This window comes from Schistocerca gregaria, chromosome 3 (genome assembly GCF_023897955.1).
Source record: "Schistocerca gregaria isolate iqSchGreg1 chromosome 3, iqSchGreg1.2, whole genome shotgun sequence".
Classification (NCBI taxonomy): Eukaryota; Metazoa; Arthropoda; class Insecta; order Orthoptera; family Acrididae; genus Schistocerca; species Schistocerca gregaria.
In genome coordinates, this window is record NC_064922.1 from 308,134,823 (window position 1) to 308,153,752 (window position 18,930).

Genomic DNA, 18,930 nt, shown 5'->3' on the forward strand with positions numbered 1-18,930 from the left:
AGGGCTGCGTCTTTAATTTCTGTTTATGGGGCGAGTCTTTTTGTCGATATTCCATAGACTGACGTTTTATGTCCTGGTCGTAAAGGTGTACCCATGTTTCGTCTTCTGTCACAATTGAATGGAGAAAGGCGTCACCTTAATCCTCATAATGCGAGAGGAGTTCCAGGCAAATTTCATGTCCGTGCACTTTCATTTCAGGAGTCAGCATCAGGGTACTGATCGTGCACAGATCTTCCGATAGCCAAGCAAAGCAATAATGTGAGCCACGCGTTCTTGTTAAATGCCGATTGTGCTTGCAATTTGTCTCTGAGTGATACGACGATCGCCCTGAATCAATATGTCAACATTTTGCTTGTGCAACTCGGTGGTTGCTGTCACAGGAAGTTCAACTTTTTGTTAGTCACGCAGGTCAGATTTTACCGCCTCAACATCTTTAAACTTATTCGCCCAACGACGCACACTACTCACATCAACACAATCACCATAAACTGCTTTCATTCTCTGATGAATCTCCCTTGTGGTGACACCTTCTGCTGTCAAGAATTCAATGACTGCACGTTGCTTAAATCGCATTGACCGACAGTCTGCGCAGGGTTCCATACTTTACACTATAACAACAGAACCGTTCAATGCTAAGGCTTCCTGCCAACTGGAGTTGTAGAGAAGAGGCTACGGAACAAGCAATTACCGCCGGATACCAGTGCTGCCAACTGTTGAAGAGTTAAGATGGAGGCATTACTTTTCAGTCAACCCTCGTATTTAAGCGGTATTTGAAACTGTTATATCTATCAAGCTAACAATCTAATAATTTTTGGATTGGCTCTATGTACTATGTACGCAATTCTAGAACTCTTAAAAGATGAAATTAGCTTTTTGTCAAGAAAAGGAAAGTATTGTTTTGCTGTGTGATTTTCATTATAACTTTTTTATTCATTGAGATGGTGCTGCAATACCATACGCGTACTTTCAAACGGAACTATGTACGTCGAGCTTCGGAAGAATAGCTGATTCGGCTAAAGAAGTAGCATACGTAGTTCCCTCTAAAACTAAGTTAACGATATTTCAGAACCTCGATAAAGAAAATGAGTTATGAACATTGACAATACTCACCCCTTTGACTAATATCGTCTTGATGTCTTCAAAGCCTCCTTTAATGTAAACGGTAAACGTAATAAGTGACTGATCCTACGCATTTGTGAGATCCCGTCTTATACCTCTTAAGCTGCTCACCCTTGGCAGTCAGCTTCACCGAATAAGCTCCGCAGTGTGCTCGTCGAGTTAGTAGGAGCGCTAATTTCCGGTTTTGTGTCGTAAAAATGAAGGAAAGATTTTACGACGTACAGAAACAGCGTTCTTGCCGGACCATAAACTTCCAGCTTTAGTGCTCGTCATTTTGGCGCAAAAGGAACAGCGTAATATTTCTTAGCAGGGATATATAAATAGCTGCGTGTTGTCACTTCCAGTCTCATTGTTTTTAGGCGCAAATGAAAATCCAGTCATATTGTAAGTTAACGTCTCCAAGGTGCCACGAAAATTTAGACTAATCTATAAATATGTTTTGGACCATCGATGTTGTATATTACGGCCGACCACTATTGAGTGGTTTATTTATGCTTTTGTTGTTGCTCTTGCTGTTCCCTGTGCCTACCAAAACAACAGTCTTCTTCAAAATTAGAAATGAGAGAGGTAGCAACTACCGTAAGTTTTCACAGCAGTGTAATGGTCTTTCGTTGCCTGTTCATCTGTTCATCTCACATCGAAAGATGTTAACACAGTGTTTTTCTTTGTATTTATGTTGTTTTTCTCTACCAGTTAATTTCTTTGACAAAAATTGTACTTGAGTTTTCTATTCGTCATTCCGAATACCTCTATATTAGTGCCCTCATACACCTTTCTAACAACGAACGAGTCACAGTGTTTACAAACATGCGAATATACTTGGGGGTATAAAAATGTCTCGTTCTGTCACTAAACAATTGTATTTACTGATTTTCCGATGTAATTAAGAATGAGGTCTTTGGACTTTGTCCAACGTCTTTCTAATGCGTGCATGATGTAGTTAACTGAAATTATCTGGCACAAATTTCTCCTCGATGGAAGAAAGCATATCAGTTTGAAAAATTTTTAATAGTTAAGTCTCTTAGTGTTTCCCAAATATCAGGCTTATTGGTGTGTTAATTGGAAAACAATAGGTGGTTCCATTTGAGGTTATCTAGCAAGAAATTGCTGCACGCATTGTTTGTATCCTTCGTGAGACCATATATCGACGACATTTCGTGGAAGTGGTTCTCAAAACGCCAGTCTCTACGTTTCCTGAGAATCATGCAATACCGCCTACTGAGAACAGGAGGAGAAAATCAGGACTATATGACAATATTAGTAACTATTGCTGTTTGTAGGGGATCGTCACGATGCTTCATCACGCAGTCCCACATGTCACCAAGTTTAATTCAACTATAACGCAGAAGCTTCGCTTGGGTGCCCTTAAACATGGACGCTCTGTCCCAGACTCTCCCCAAGCGATTTCCATATTTCTGTAGCCCTGAAGAAAGACGTTCGTGGCCATCGGACAAAGAGGTGTATGCCTGGGTATAATCATGGTTTAGTAGGCAATAACAAACCATTTTCAGTGCAACAGCATCTGCAGGTTCACATTTTTCCTTGACGGCACTGATCGTCTTGTCGCAGGGTGAGATAAATGTATTAACAATTATGGCGATCACTTTTGAAATAATAAGTTTATTTCTTTCTCTCTCCCATCTGTCTCGTTTGAGTGTGACTGGTTCATCTTCTATCCTTCTATACTTATAGGGTGATTCAGCTGTCCCTACCTATAGCTTTTATGCAACTCGCTATGTCCTCAAATACCGTGCTTGATTTTCTTACTCTCTCCGTCGCTACGTGCAGACTATTAGCCCTACAGAAAAACTGAACAGGATCTTTTGGTAAGAAATTTCATGTACTTAAATTCCCTACTGGGATTCGTTTTTGCTAGAGATTGTAGATGTTGAATTAGTCTTGAAAAACTTACAAAAGCGACCTTCAAATGCGTTTTTCTTGAATAACTCGAAAACTGTGGCTTCCAGTGACAACGTATCCCAGTACAAAATTTAACTACCGTAAGTTAAATTTCCCACAAAACGTCCCGTTCATTTTTCTGTAGGACTTATAGTTTGCACATGGCTAGCGGGAGAATATGAATATCTCACGCGTGGTTATTGAAGGCATTGTGGGTTGCATAAAACCCATAGGTAGGAGCAGCCGAATCGTCCAGTATATAAAGTCCTGCATAACATTTTTCTGTCTGTACATGAATCTGAATCTCTGTAACTACTGTAGTGATTTTGATTTATTTTTCACTGTTACGTAGACTGATTCATGAGCAAGGCTTGTGTGTATAATTTATTAATACAGGGTGTACATAAAGTCTGGGAATACTTTCAATTTTTTATTGCATTAGAACCAAACATTATAAAGATAGCATACATATGTCATTTTGAAGAGAAACCCTGAAAGTTTTTTTCATATGTACCGCCACAGCGTAGTTTGGTCATTTGCCGATAGTCAGCGCTGGTCGCCAACATGAGGAGTTCAGGTGCGGAGCGAGCTGCCTGTGTGTTGGTGTTCGTGTGCTGTAGCTGTTCAACGAACGTTTAGAACGAAGTACGATAAGAAGCCACCAACAAGGATGGCCATTTCCCACTGGCACAACAAATTCGTGGGTACCTGAACACGGAGCTACCGCATCGATGGATCGACCGTGCTGCAGAAGGAGACAGTCGTTTCATGAAATGGCCTCCCCAATCACCAGACCTCATTCCGTTTGACTTTTTTCTGTGGGGACACATTAAAGATCTGGTGTAGGTACCGCCTCTACCACGTGATGTAGCAGAGCTCCGGGAGAGAATACGGGAAGCGACTGCCACAGTCGACGATGCCGTGCTGGGACGGGTACTGAAGTCTACTGTATCACTCATGGTTCGCATATAGAATGTTTATGTAAAAAAACAAACTTTCAGAGTTTCTCTTCAAAATGCAAGATGTATGACATCTGTACAATGTTTAGTTCTTGTGTAATAAATAATTGAAAGTGTTGCCGAACTTTATGTACACACTGTATTCCACTTAAATTTCTGAAATATGCTTATAAATCAAAGCCCCTTGCTTCGTCTTCCTGTGTCTATATAAAGGCTTATCTCAGGCGCTACTGTGAGTATTTGGATAAGGTTTTCACTAATAGACAGACTGATTCACGAGGAAGGTTCTTGGGCACAGAAGATGGGATTAAGGCCACATGTCTGCAGTGCCAGACCAGCCAGAGCTGCGAGACGGGCGCGAGCTGCTGCCGGCTTTCTGAATGATCTGTGACGCAGAATAAATCAGCTATTGCTTTAATTGCTTTACATTATGAGGACAAGAATATATTCGTTTGTCTGTTGTTAATCTCTAATCACTGGCCCGGAGTACTTGTGAGAGAAGGGAGGGGGTGAAACGCATATCCTGCTCCTCTCGAATAACACAAAGGGGACCACCGAGGTTACCGTCCCCGTCCGACGAACGGATCACCATGAACAGTGCCAAATACCCTTGTTGTAGAAAAGTTGAAATTTAACCCAGAACGTTGGTACAAAGACTGCTGATAAGGAACTTTACGCCGCCACCTCTTCTTCCACTGGAAGCCAAATATTGGCAGTGGAAACGTCATTCACCACCACGTTTCGAAATGGATTAATCCCGAGTCGGCCGACACCGCACAGGCGGCAGGTAAAGTTCTAGGTTCTCTGCTACTGTGTTCCACAGTTGTTTCTCGGGGAACGTGGCTGTCTGCGGAAGTGGGCAATTGAAACCTTTCACCTCTCGCTATGTTGACATCATTAGGAACGGGGCAGCACATAAACTGTAGATTAACGAAGAAGGATGAGGTGTTTACTGCTTACGCAGCCATCCTGGATATCGCCGGAATCTGTACGTAGAAATTGGAGGAATGTACTATTTATGACCTGCAGAAACTCTCCATCGCAGAATATGCTCCGATTTTCTTCAGGGATGTTTTAAATTATAAGTCTACGACAGAAAAGTAAGACACTGAGACCTACACTTTTAATCCACAACCCATGACACATAGTGCGATGCTGGCCACATGTGCACCATTACCATTAATTAAAAGTAGTTCCTGCTCTGTTAGATCATGACTGATTCATAGGACAGATTATTGCATGTATCTCTCTGTGCGAACCAACAATTTTTCAAATGTTCCTTATTACGAAGTATTTGCGATAAAATGCTAACATATTCTTTGATTCCTCTTGAGAATGGAAACAAACCGTGAAGCATCGTACAAGAAGCGATGCAAGGCCCTCATAGGTTACAAAACAATAAAATGGTGCAGTACAACCAGACACAACCATTCTGCTCATAATGACACCCACAGCCATGAAGAGCTCCTAGGAAATTCTTCAAACATTTGTCATTAACGACACCCACTTCAGCGATGTTACGTTTCAAAGTGTGTGAAATAGTTGTATTCAAAGATTTTTTTAAATTACTGAATAAGAAACTTAATTTCTCTTTCGTTCAATTTCATTAGTCACCAAATAATGGGAATTTTCCTTCCAAATGCGGAAGTTACTTATGGTGCACCATTTAAATCGAAGTCACGTTTTCCGTTTGTTACCTAGTTGTATGAACCGTCACATTTCCTATATCGGATTCGCTAATCGATACAGTCTCCAAAGTTATGATTACCGGTGTCCATCCTTGATCGTTTTTACAACGCTCGCAGAATATACGTGGTCAACTGTGATGATCGTTAGGTCAGCGTGTGTTAGTCTCACTCATTGAAACCTCGTTCGAGCCGACGGTAAGGTTAGTAACTTTTGCTTAGGAGAGGAATGAAAGGGGTCTGATTAGTTTAATGACAATAACTAAGAATATATTTTAAGTTCCATCAGGAAGACGGTGATTTTTCTAGTAGTATTTGTAACAGTCATAGGATAATGACAAGTAATGTATTTAATTCAGTTGATAACAACATTAGCTGACTGGCATAGCAACCGTCTCCTGGCAAATGAAGTTTCATTGTCCTACCACATGAATCAGTTCTTCTGGAAGCAAGGTTTATGATACGGACAACAGACTCCAGTTTTATACATCATCATGTCGTATGTCGCTGTTTTTTCTTTCCATAATGATTTTCAAGTATTTTAGCTATTATTGTCAAATCAAATATTTAGTCAACAAGCAATTAATAAAAGAAGTAAATGCAGTAAAAACAATCAAGTGAAACAACTTGATTAAAAAATAAAAAAGATAGATACAATGTAGCACCTTAAACTATCCATTCCGGAGATTAGCTGTAGCGTGAGAATAGGTCAGATCGACCGTTTTACCTGATCTTTCTCCACGTTGTAGGTCTCCAGCAGCTCAGTGGCGATTTCCGTGATGACGTCCCACGCATGGTCTGTAACACACGAAGATTTCAATTAGGATACGAGGCCACAATTGAGGAACATACTGCGTTACGAAATATTCACAAGCGGGAGTCACTTGAGATGTTCTATGCGTTACATGAACGTCCTACAGATAATGTAGATGGAATGTCGATAAAGGCACAGAATGACGCGTTATGTTGCTTCCTGAGTCTCTTAGTTATGAGATCATAAAGAGTGGGGGAATGGATGCGGTTGTTTTCTGTGTGGGGCAGCTGCTATCTTCACCTGTAAAACAATAGTGTTCATTATCTCTATATTACCTATTTTCAAAGCTGTATTTCATTAAGCTGGTACATATTTTGTATCAGTAAGTACGATTATTGAACTTGTCACACCTCAATATGACATATGTTTCAATTTCGATTTCACGGAACATTTAGCTTCCACACCTCGACCATGTTAAAGTGAGTGCATAGTACCTTACCTACATTTCATTTCGTTCTTACACCATCAACTCGCAACAGGACATTCTGCATAGCTTTTGACTACTTCAAGCACGCCAACGTGCACCAGAGCCGACTGGTTATTTTATTGCTGATATTATGAATAAACTGGTTTATTCTTTAGTGACAACATATCGTTTTGGTGGATAAATATGGTATTGAAGTGCCTGTGTCATTCAGAAATACGAAGCAATAATCCTTCGGATATGCTTAACACCGGGCAAGAGACTTTCAAGCAAAATGTCTCCCCTGTACGGGAATACACGTAATGGATGTGCGACTGCAAAAATGTAGACACATGGTTGACAACGGATGTAAGTGTTTGAGTTTGGTCGTGAGTCGTGCTCGGATAGCCAAATGGTGTGGGGACCGCTCGTGCTAAGTGGGAAATGTGCATTCAAGTCCCAGTCCGGCACAAATTTTCATTGTCACCATTCAATCACGCAGCTGATAGTTGTCCATAATCCCAGCTGCCGAATACATTGGATGATTTGTATCGCAGCTGAGTACTTGGAGGTAGTTTTCTCCACACTGCTGGTGGAACGCCACTTCCACCTAGATAACCACTCCGTCTTCAGGCCACGAGTGGTCTATCGGGACCATCCGACCGCCGTGTCATCCTCAGTGGAGGATGCGGGTAGGAGGGTCGTGGCGTCAGCACACCGCTCTCCCGGTCATTATGATGGTATTCTTAACCGAATCCGCTACAATTCGGTCGAGTAGCTCCTCAATCCGCATCACGAGGCTGAGTGCACCCCGAAAAAAGGCAACAACGCATGACGGCCAGGATGGTCACCCATCCAAGTGCCGACCACGCCCGACAGCGGTTAACTTCGGTGATTTCACGGGAACCGGTGTAGCCACTGCGGCAAGGCCGTTTCCGTCCTCCTAGATAATCAGCGATCTGAATGTTACCACAACTAAAATTTAGTTCGAATGTAAATTACTGGGTACTGTGCGAGCTTCATTTTCAATCATGAAGTTTTACTTTTTTTGTTGCAGTTAACTTAAATAGTATTTTCTGCTTTATGGTTTAGTTATAGTCCTGAATATACTATAATTAACCCAAAAGAAATAATCGTAATATAACTATAATTGTAAGTAAAATATTTTCACGAAACTTCCTGGCAGATTAAAACTGTGTGCCCGACCGAGGCTCGAACTCGGGAACTTTGCCTTTCACGGGCAAGTGCTCTACCAAGTGAGCTACCGAAGCACGACTCACGTCCGGTACTCACAGCTTTACTTCTGCCAGTATCCGTCTCCTGCCTTCCAAACTTTACAGAAGCTCTTCTGCGAGCCTTGCAGAACTAGCACTCCTGAAAGAAAGGATACTGCGGAGACATGGCTTAGCCACAGCCTGGGGGATGTTTCCAGAATGAGATTTTCACTCTGCAGCGGAGTGTGCGCTGATATGAAACTTCCTGGCAGATTAAAACTGTGTGCCCGACCGAGACTCGAACTCGGGAACTTTGCCTTTCGCGGGCAAGTGCTCTACCAAGTGAGCTACCGAAGCACGACTCACGTCCGGTACTCACAGCTTTACTTCTGCCAGTATCCGTCTCCTGCCTTCCAAACTTTACAGAAGCTCTTCTGCGAGCCTTGCAGAACTAGCACTCCTGAAAGAAAGGATACTGCGGAGACATGGCTTAGCCACAGCCTGGGGGATGTTTCCAGAATGAGATTTTCACTCTGCAGCGGAGTGTGCGCTGATATGAAACTTCCTGGCAGATTAAAACTGTGTGCCCGACCGAGACTCGAACTCGGGAACTTTGCCTTTCGCGGGCAAGTGCTCTACCAAGTGAGCTACCGAAGCACGACTCACGTCCGGTACTCACAGCTTTACTTCTGCCAGTATCCGTCTCCTGCCTTCCAAACTTTACAGAAGCTCTTCTGCGAGCCTTGCAGAACTAGCACTCCTGAAAGAAAGGATACTGCGGAGACATGGCTTAGTCACAGCCTGGGGGATGTTTCCAGAATGAGATTTTCACTCTGCAGCGGAGTGTGCGCTGATATGAAACTTCCTGGCAGATTAAAACTGTGTGCCAGACCGAGACTCGAACTCGGTCGGGCACACAGTTTTAATCTGCCAGGAAGTTTCATATCAGCGCACACTCCGCTGCAGACTGAAAATCTCATTCTGAAAATATTTTCAGTATGAATATGTTCTTCACCGGAACTTTCCTTACTAGACATAGTCCTACTGCAATTTGCACCCCCTGTCTTCCTCCTTTATCTTTGAATTAGCTACCCGTAAATGTGCAATTTTATGTGAACTCCAAATGATAGCGCAACATGGCTTTGAATATTGAAAACCTATTTTTATTATCTTCATTAAGCGAACGAGAGGTTTTCAGACAAGTAATAAAAATACAGATTAACCAGAGTAATATTACCAACATAGGTTATTGTCTAACCCAGCTGCTTAAGGGGACACTCCACCCTAAATTTTGTTTCAAGAATATTTTAGTAGCTTTCGAGTGTTGACTCTAAGGTCATAAAATGATTTGGATGCATTAGAATTACAAGTACGTCTACGAAATATTCGACATATGGACTGCACCCGTGAAACACTACCAGCTGCTAAAGAGGTCAAGACAGTATCTGTCTATCAGAGATTTGCACCTGATACACTGCTAGCAAGATGCACTAATGATGACAAGGCACCAAGTGAAAACAAAAGACTGCCCAGCGTCATTTGGCCCTGATGTCCCCCACCGCCCCATCCCTCACCTCCGCCCCCCCCCCCCCCCACCCATCCCCCAGCACCGTGCAAAAAAGATATTTTGGGTCTTGTAAACGCTAGTTCTCAGTTGGGTATGGTATGTTTTGAAGACTGAAGAAGGCAAGAGTCACAGCACTCCTTTATCTCACTCCCAGAAGAACAATTGCTTATCTATAGATCAACGACGGATCAAGCAGTCCACAAGATGCTGGCTGAAGGAAAAATTCAAGAAAAAGGCTACTCTGGTCTTGAAATTACGAGACAAAGAAGCCCTCCTGGAGCAAGAAAGAAAAATGCATTGTAGTGTTGAATTTTAAAGGGTATGTGTCTCATACTAACATTCATTTTTTAAATAATATTTTAAAATCATTTCTTGTAACTTTGTTTTTCTATGTTCAATCCCACCATTTTATCGCTAATATGAACTAGTCCCAGTGAAATTTGGCAGGAAGTAATACAGACGTATTTGCATACTTTTATGGATTAACATTATCGAAAATGTAGTTTGACTATTTCATTATCACATTTATGTACCGATAATGAAATAAAATATAAGTTCGAAACTGTAAAAATTACTGGAAGTACATTAATAACATTTCTCATAAAATGAATGCATAGAACTGTTGGAATATGTATTGTAGATATACTTAAAAATCCCATTAAAATCATATTAAAAATTTAAAACACCAATACTAAGTTCTGGACTTCAAAGTCTGAGTACACGTGATTTTAAAATTCGGTTGAAATCAGGAAAGTAGAAGAAAAGTTAAACTTATAGTTGGACTCTCTCTGTGAGTGTCATGCTACAATCCTAATGCCTGGCTAACCTTACTGGCTAACCTTAAGGCAAACTTTTACAAAAGTAACTATTTCATGAGATGACTTGATACAACTGTCAGGAATTTGAAGAACTGCATGTTTGCCGTCAGCTGTACAAATATATTATTTATTTTCTACCGGTTTCGGCCATAGTGACCGTCTACACGGAAGTCTATATCAACAATAACAAATTAACAATTTATACACAGGATAAAACAAATAAGCTGTCCAACTGATCAAGGTAAACATGTCTAAGTGCTTACAAGTAAAATTTGGGCTACAATTCAGCTTCCAACTGGATAAATTGAAAACCATCAGAGTCTTAAAATGTTTAGCGACACACGTAGAACACGCCATGATCTCGATACCAGCACAAAACTTATTTCATTGAGATGAAACGGAACATCATTAACGTAATATACGAGGAATGATCTCTATTGATACGTGTATGTCAAATAATTTATACATGTGCCAGACTCTAGGTATCTTACAGTGCAGAGATCACCTTTCAGGTGTCGATTTGTGCCATATACAGGATGTTAGGGGCATAAGTGCAGATATTTTTATTGGAAACTGAGGATGTTGTTGTTGTTGTTGTTGTCGTTGTTGTCTTCAATCCAAAGACTTATCTGATACAGCTCTCCATGCTACTCTGTCATGTGCAAGCCTCTTCATCTCCGAGTAACTACTGCAACCTACAACCCTCAGAATCTGCTTACAGTATTCATCTCTTGATCTCCTTCTACGATTTTACCGCCCATGCTTCCCTCTAGTACTAAATTTGCGATACCTTGATGCCTCAAAATATGTCCTATCAACCGGTCCCTTCTTTTAGTTAGGTTGTACCACAAATTTTCTCTTCTCCCCAATTCTATTCCGTACCTTCTCATTAGTTACGTGATCTGTCCACCCAATCTTCAGTATTCTTCTGTAGCACCACATTTTAAAAGCTTCTATTCTCTTCTTGTTTAAACAGCTTATGTCTTGTTTCACTTCCATACATGGCTACAATTCATACAAATACTTTTAGAAAGGACTTCCAGAGACTTAAATCTATACTCGATGTTAAAAAAAATTCTCTTCTTCAGAAACGTTTTTCTTGCCATTGTCACTCTACACTCTATTTCGTCCTACTTCTATCATCATCAGTAATTTTGCTTCCCAAATAGCAAAACTCATTTACTACTTTGAGTGTTTCATTTCGTAATCTAATGAGCACATTACATCAGTATTTATTTCATTTGCAGACTAATAATTATAGCTACTACAAGCAGAATATTTTTAAGTACTTCTGAGTACATGTGGCAAGAACATGCCATGAATGCTTATTTTCCCCTGAGCAGCAGGTCAGGTGCTGAAGTGTGGATACGTGCACGCAAAAAGGTTAGTATATGCCGACAGACATAGTCCACTGAGTGGTGCAGTTACAACCATGCAGAAAACTTCAGATAGTAAATTATATGAAGTGTTTGTGGGAAGACTCTTAGACACAGAGAAAAAAACAACTACCACACTGAAGTAGGTATATATTTACTTACCAATGATCTCAATATCTGCACTTAAACACTGTAGAAAGTCAACTATCAATAAAACCTAGACCATGAACGTCTATCTCCGAAAGAATATGCGACTAATATTTACATTGCGTATGTGTTGTTAACAGTATGAAGATATATAGTAGCCATAAGAAACGGCACAATGAAAAAATCTATTAAAGATTGCCTCTCGTAAGTAATTATCTTATATAGACACGACAGACGAGAATACATCCCCCATACAGTCCAGAATGAGTTAGGTCATACAAATATCTCAGTTAAAATTCATTGATAATAACTGCCCTTAGATAACTTTATGTGAAGAACTTGTTACCATGTCACATTTGGTTTACTAATACAATACAGCACAGTACTTATGTATATATGGGAAATCTAGTTACTTTAAATTGTAAATATCATCTCATAGTAAAAGATTTGTATTAAACATAACGATAATACATTGCATCAATAAAACGTTACGTCAAGAGTAAATAGAATTAACTATTCCGCTGAATATAAGACCAATTATCTTATATGCATAAAAAGTAATAAAAAAACAAAAGTTACAAAAAAACTGTGCCTCATGTCTATGTCAAAAGAACACGAACACAGATACAGCACACAATCTAGACCTCTGGTATAGTACAGTCTAAACCTCAGGCACTAACAGTCTCTCGTAAGATATCTAAGTATCATCTTACTCGCCGGCCGGAGTGGCCGAGCGGTTCTAGGCGCTACAGTCTGGAATCGCGAGACCGCTACGGTCGCAGGTTCGAATCCTGCCTCGGGCATGGATGTGTGTGATGTCCTTAGGTTAGTTAGGTTTAAGTAGTTCTAAGTTCTAGGGGACTGATGACCTCAGAAGTTAAGTCCCATAGTGCTCAGAGCCATTTGAACCATCATCTTACTCATTTGGACATTCATAGGGTAGTGTTCATTGAGGATCATACGTGTAATAACCAGAATTACCTAAGTAGCTCACTTCTACGATAAGGAAATAAAAGAAGATCTAGAATATAAAACATCATGAAGTTCTCTAAAAAGGTTTCTTCTTCAGTTGCTTTGGCTCATTTAAAATACTGTCAGGGTGTTATTCAGTATTATAAAAATATCTTCTAGTAAGTTTATAACTATACGTGTATCAATTTCGGGTATTAATTTCATCTCATTTTCTGTATTAGCAGCAATGCGTCCACGTGATTTCACATGTGCTCCTAAGGCTGAGGAACCAGAATGGCTGGAATGTTCATGAAATCTAATCTGTAAGTTCCTACTTGTTTGCCGCTCTTCTCATATTGCTTACAATTAATCTTGTATTTATTTGCTTGATCATATATTAACTTCTGTTCCAATATATTTTGAAGTTTACGCCTCATATCGTTCTCTATCCGAAATTCTACAGTCACATTACTTTTCGTGAAAATTTGGTTAATTTTAACAGAGATTTTACTTACATATTGCAAGATTTTACAAAAATAAAAACGTAAAGTCAATTCTCCCCTAATATCACTACAGGGAGGCATAAAATGGATTTGTATTGGGGGGGAACAGTGTTCAAATATCCCTCTGCTTCTTGGTTACGGTTGCGAAGGGTTTTCGCGACTGACTTCATTAGAACACCTCTATTGTTTTTTAAACTAGAACACTGCCGATTTCTTAAAAAAAAAAGGTTCAAATGGTTCTGAGCAGTATGGGACTTAACTTCTGAGGTCATCAGTCCCCTAGAAGTTAGAACTACCTAAACCTAACTAACCTAAGGACATCACACACATCCATGCCCGAGGCAGGATTCGAACCTGCGACATAGCGGTCGCGCGGTTCCAGACTGTAGCGTCTAGAACCTTTCTGCCACTGCAGCCGGCGCCGATTTCTTCTTCCATTTTAGTCGTCCTTGAGTTTATAGTTTCTTTGACGTTTTTTTAAGTTTATGACGTCAAATAACAATACCACTTTCTCATTGTCTTAAAACAGTTCTTCTATGTCGTAAAATGCTGAAGGTTGCAGGTCCACTTCGCATCTGCGACTCCTCATTCTAATTGAATACTCCGTAAAGGAGGAAATGCTGAAATGTTGAACTTTCCTCTTAAAATAAAGTAACATGTCGGACAGGGGCTTGATCCTTGAGTGTGACTATTAGGGATAGTGCTGCCTCGTCAAGAACGCTTTATGTGAAACCTGAGAGCTTCTCCCCTGCGATTCCTAATTGCCAAGTTAGCGGGAGAGTTTATTGGGAGTACCAGACGTATGGAAGACATTTTTATCCGATCAACAGGACCACCTGTTTCATGAAAGACCAGGTTCTGCATGGAGTAATTATAATATATGAATGGGAGACGCTACTCTGAACCTGGAATCACGAGGCATTTGTCTACGACCTAATCTAATTGACTAACCGTAATGTACAATTTATTTCCCCACTAAGATATACGCCAATGGACACTTTATTTCCGCACTAAGACTAAGTGTTTACTGGGATAAAAAGTTAGTAAATAAATATCTAAAGTAGCAGAAAGTGTGCGTTTTCCAAACGTGCGCCACTAGTCAGAAACAACAAAAATAATTTAGAATATCGCTGAGGACTACCACTGCAACAGGCAGGCGCAGCCACTACCAGCGAAAGGGACTCGAGTTTAATGTCCCACCAAGCGCGCTGTTTTTGAGGAGAGTATGCCGCCATTCACTGAACGTGGCAGACGGAAACAGTTGATGGGAACTTGATCCTCTCTGTTCCACCACACGTGCCTGGAAGTTGCAACACGCCTCCATCACAATCACTATCAAGGGCGAATAACTACGACTTCAGTCGTTTAAATAGTAGTAAGACTTCAGGGCGGTATTGCTATTTTTCGTGTGTTTCTCACTGCCTACCAAAATGAAAGAAGAAGTTAAAGAAAATGACTACACAAATTTAGTTTTCGCCAAAATGAGAAAAAAGATGATAGTATTAAGTTTGTTTTTCACGACACTGAAGTTAGAATAAATCTTGCTTCTTCGTTAAAAGCATTAACTGTATAAAGTGTGGTTTTGCGAAATGGTACAAGCATTATATGACGGTCTAATGTTAAATTTGCAAAAATTATTTCCTGAAAACAAAAAATATGATTGTACAGGAAATTAAATTTTAACTAGAGTTTGTATTACATGAAAATCGATTCCAGATAGCGAACATGGCCAAGAAAATCCACGAGGTTGTAAAAAACGATTTTTATTAAATAAGTAAACAGCTGCATCTCCGATCTAGAATTGTTAAAGGAGAACGTTGTAGGGCATAAAGAGATCTATCGCACTCTTTTTTATAAGTATCGACTGCTCTGTTATGTTTCGAGATATATCGTAAAAACCACTAAAAATATGGTTCCCTGTAGTCCGTTAACATTCGCAGTCTCATTCTTGCTATTTACTCTAAGTATATCCCACAGTAAGTCAAAAAAGTACATGTTTGAAATTTTTAAAATTATTTTTGAAGTATATTGATTTTTTTTTAGAAAATAAAGCGCTCCGGATAATTGACTACATTTTCTTAGCTGATGACCCTACACCAACGGTTTAAGTCTTAGATTCTTCTCAATGAGTTGTACTACCATGCTATTAAATAATTTTTCCGTATTTATTAATTGTGAGGATAAAACAAGCTTCAAATAACTTGCACTTCTGAGGCGTGTTTTTTTTTTAAGCAACTGCCTCAGTCTTTATTTTATGCAAATAATTTTAACAGAAATAAACTGCTGCAATTTTTCCACGAATTAAAAAATAATTGTTCTACGATCTTCTGTAGCCGATATAAACTCTAGAAAATCTAGTGGATACAAATAACATTTTACAGCGATACGCTTGATGGAGGTTAATATTGTACAAATATAAAGTAAGTACCGCTAACTAAACAAAAAATTTACGGTATTATATAATTTTCAGTGTGATACGGTCTGCAGAAGCGATAAATTTTTTGAATGATTTCGTGATGCCTTCAGCTGCCTTTCTCTTTATTTCATGTACGATTGCACAATTGCGGCCTTAGGACATTGACAAATATCTAAAACCGTAGCGTTATATAATGGATGCATTAGCGACACTTGTCATTTGGCATAGGAACAGGTCGTATCTGTAGATATACTAGGCGTATTATGACTTACTTTGTGGATGATTCTTCAGTAGTATGTTGTGCCATGTACGTACGTGCACCTATGACTGCATGTAAATGTCATAAAATAGATTAGAAAGGTTTTCCGCTATTTTAAAAGCACGTTACTGTCGAGGAGTTGTTGAAAAGCTCTTATGTATAACGTTGATGAATTTCTGTAAAATAGTTATAATCTGCTGAGTGTGAACCGGTGCTGAGGGTTCGCTGCCAACGTACCATTAAGACACTAGACCAGACACAAAATTCTTGCTTGCCTAGTGTGTTCTCCTGTGGGCTTTCAATCATTGAAACCTACTTTGTCAAAGATCTTCTATATCCACTTACAAGTTGGCGTATTGTCTTCACTTAGAAATTGGTGTACCTCTTCAGGAACATTTTCGGCCGTGTCTCCCTACGGCTTTTTGTGCTTCTTATCCGCTCAGGGATTGTTTCCAGCAGTTTGTCCCTACTTTGCAAAATCAACCAGTAAGTGCGAAAACTACGAAGGCATCTTCAGTTGTTTGCAGATGACGCTGCCGTTTATCGACTAATGAAGTCATCAGAAGATCAAAACAAACTGCAAAAGACATCTGAATGGTGTAAAAAGTGGCAGTTAGCCCTAAATAACGAAAAGTGTGAGGTCATCCACATGAGTGCTAAAAGGAACTCGTTAAACTTCGGTTGCACGATAAATCAATCTAATCTAAAAACCGTAAATTCAACTAAATACTTCGCTATTACAATTACGAACAACTTTAATTGGAAGGTACACGTAGAAAATGTTGTTGGGTTGGCTAACCAAAGACTGCGTTTTATTCGCAGGACACTTAGGAAATGTAACAAGCCTACTAAGGAGACTGCCTACACTACGCTTGTCCGTCCTCTTTTAGAATACTGTTGCGTAGTGTGGGATCCTTACCAGATACGACTGACGGAGTACATCGAAAAAGTTCAAAGAAAGACAGCACGTTTTGTATCATCACGAAATATGAGAGAGTGTGTTACAGTAATGATACAGGATTTGGGCTGGACATCATTAAAAGAAAAGTGTTTTTCGTTACTACGGAAACTTTTCACGAAATTCCAATCACCAAATTTCTCCTTCGAATGCGAAAATATTTTGCTGACACCGACCTACATAGGGAGAAACGATCACCACGATAAAATAATGGAAATCAGTGCTTGTACGGAAAGATATAGGTGTTCATTCTTTCCGAGCGCTATACGAGATTGGAATAATAGAGAATTGTGAAGGCACTTAAATGTGATTTGCAGAGTATCCATGTACATGTAGATGCAGATGTAGAAAATTAGTGTCTCCGAATTTCTTATGTGAAAACTCTTAGGGCTTTTTAAATAAAACAAACGTTATTAACATTCTGCATTTTTATTCTTCAAGTTCACACATTTTTTTCTCAACATTGCCATCCTGGCGACGAACACATTTCTCCCAACGAGTGAAAAATTTGTTGATACCGTCACTGTAAAATGTTGGACTTTTTGTTGACGGAGCCATAACATCACCTCTGCTGCAACGCTTCATCACTATCAAAGTGAAGTACTGGAAGGTGTCCTTTTAAGACATGGTAGCGGGTGAAAACCGGATAGGACAATGTGGAACTGTGTGGAGGACGTTAGATTGTTGCAGATGTCGCAGCGGTCGTGTGTGGCCTGGCATTGTCGTGCTGAAAGAGAGGGTTCTCCATGTGCGGACGAACTCTTTGAATTCGAAACTCGATTACTGCACTCTGTCTCTCACCCATCGACATAGATACCTTACACACCGTCATGTTACAATTTACAATTTGGAGCCCTCTAGAGACACAGGTTCAAAAAATGGCTCTGAGCACTATGGGACTTAACTTCTGAGGTCATCAGTCCCCTATAACTTAGAACTACTTAAACCTAACTAACCTAAGGACATGACACACATCCATGCCCAAGGCAGGATTCGAACCTGCGAGCGTAGCGGTCGCGTGGTTCCAGACTGAAGCGCCTAGAACCGCTCGGACACACCGGCCGGCAGACACAGAGGGCTGCAAATATGTAGACATGAAGATTAAAACCGTATAATGTTAATAACATTTGTTTTATTATAAAAGCCTTAAGACACTGTACACAAAAAATTCGAAGGCATTACTATTCAGCGTGTCCTCGAAAAAGTCACGAGAGGCGTTTCCTTGCAGGGCGTATCTCAAACGCGCTAATGGTGACTGGTATGTTAATTTGTGCCGTATTGCTAGAGGTTTACGGACAAGTACAGCTGCTGCGTCACTTTTTCTTTGAATTCACAGAGGAAATGATGCTAGCGTAGACGTCACATCATATGAAGTTCATCAACCACGGAAGTGCACTTCCTACACATTCTCAGAGAGAACGATTTAACAACTGCAAAAAGTTTCCGCAAACACTTAAAAGTACCGGATGAGGTCACTTCGTCCTCACAGCAAGAATTAAAGATGCTCTAGAAGGACATCTGAAACGCTTATTACCCGTATAAAACACATAAATACAAGAAAAACGTAAATTTTATTTTCCTATATCGTATGAGGTCAATATAAAAATTAGTGAATGGGAATTATTTCGAAGAAGATGAGACAGAACACTATCCAACTGTGCAGTAGGTACATGTAATGGCTGTAGCGGTATTCGTTCTGGTTTCTTCCTGGGAAATACTGATAACAAAAGAATATTTAGATCGTTCTTCACCTATCTTCTGGAACACTAAGAAACTCTTGAGGTGTAACTAAAAGCGTGAGACTTTATGCTAAAGCTTAAAGCGAATTGAAGTAGAAATATA

General features: G+C 40.0%; 1 protein-coding gene across 3 annotated transcripts in view; it reads right to left on the reverse strand.

Annotated features, from left to right (window-relative positions):
- LOC126355886 (tyrosine decarboxylase-like) overlaps window positions 1–18,930 on the reverse strand; it is a 519,636-nt gene that overhangs the window by 132,823 nt on the left and 367,883 nt on the right. For all 3 annotated transcript variants that reach the window (XM_050006388.1, XM_050006390.1, XM_050006389.1), the window contains one exon: window positions 6,390–6,460. In XM_050006388.1, coding sequence (XP_049862345.1) covers window positions 6,390–6,460 — 71 coding nt within the window. The remainder of the gene's footprint in view (window positions 1–6,389; window positions 6,461–18,930) is intronic.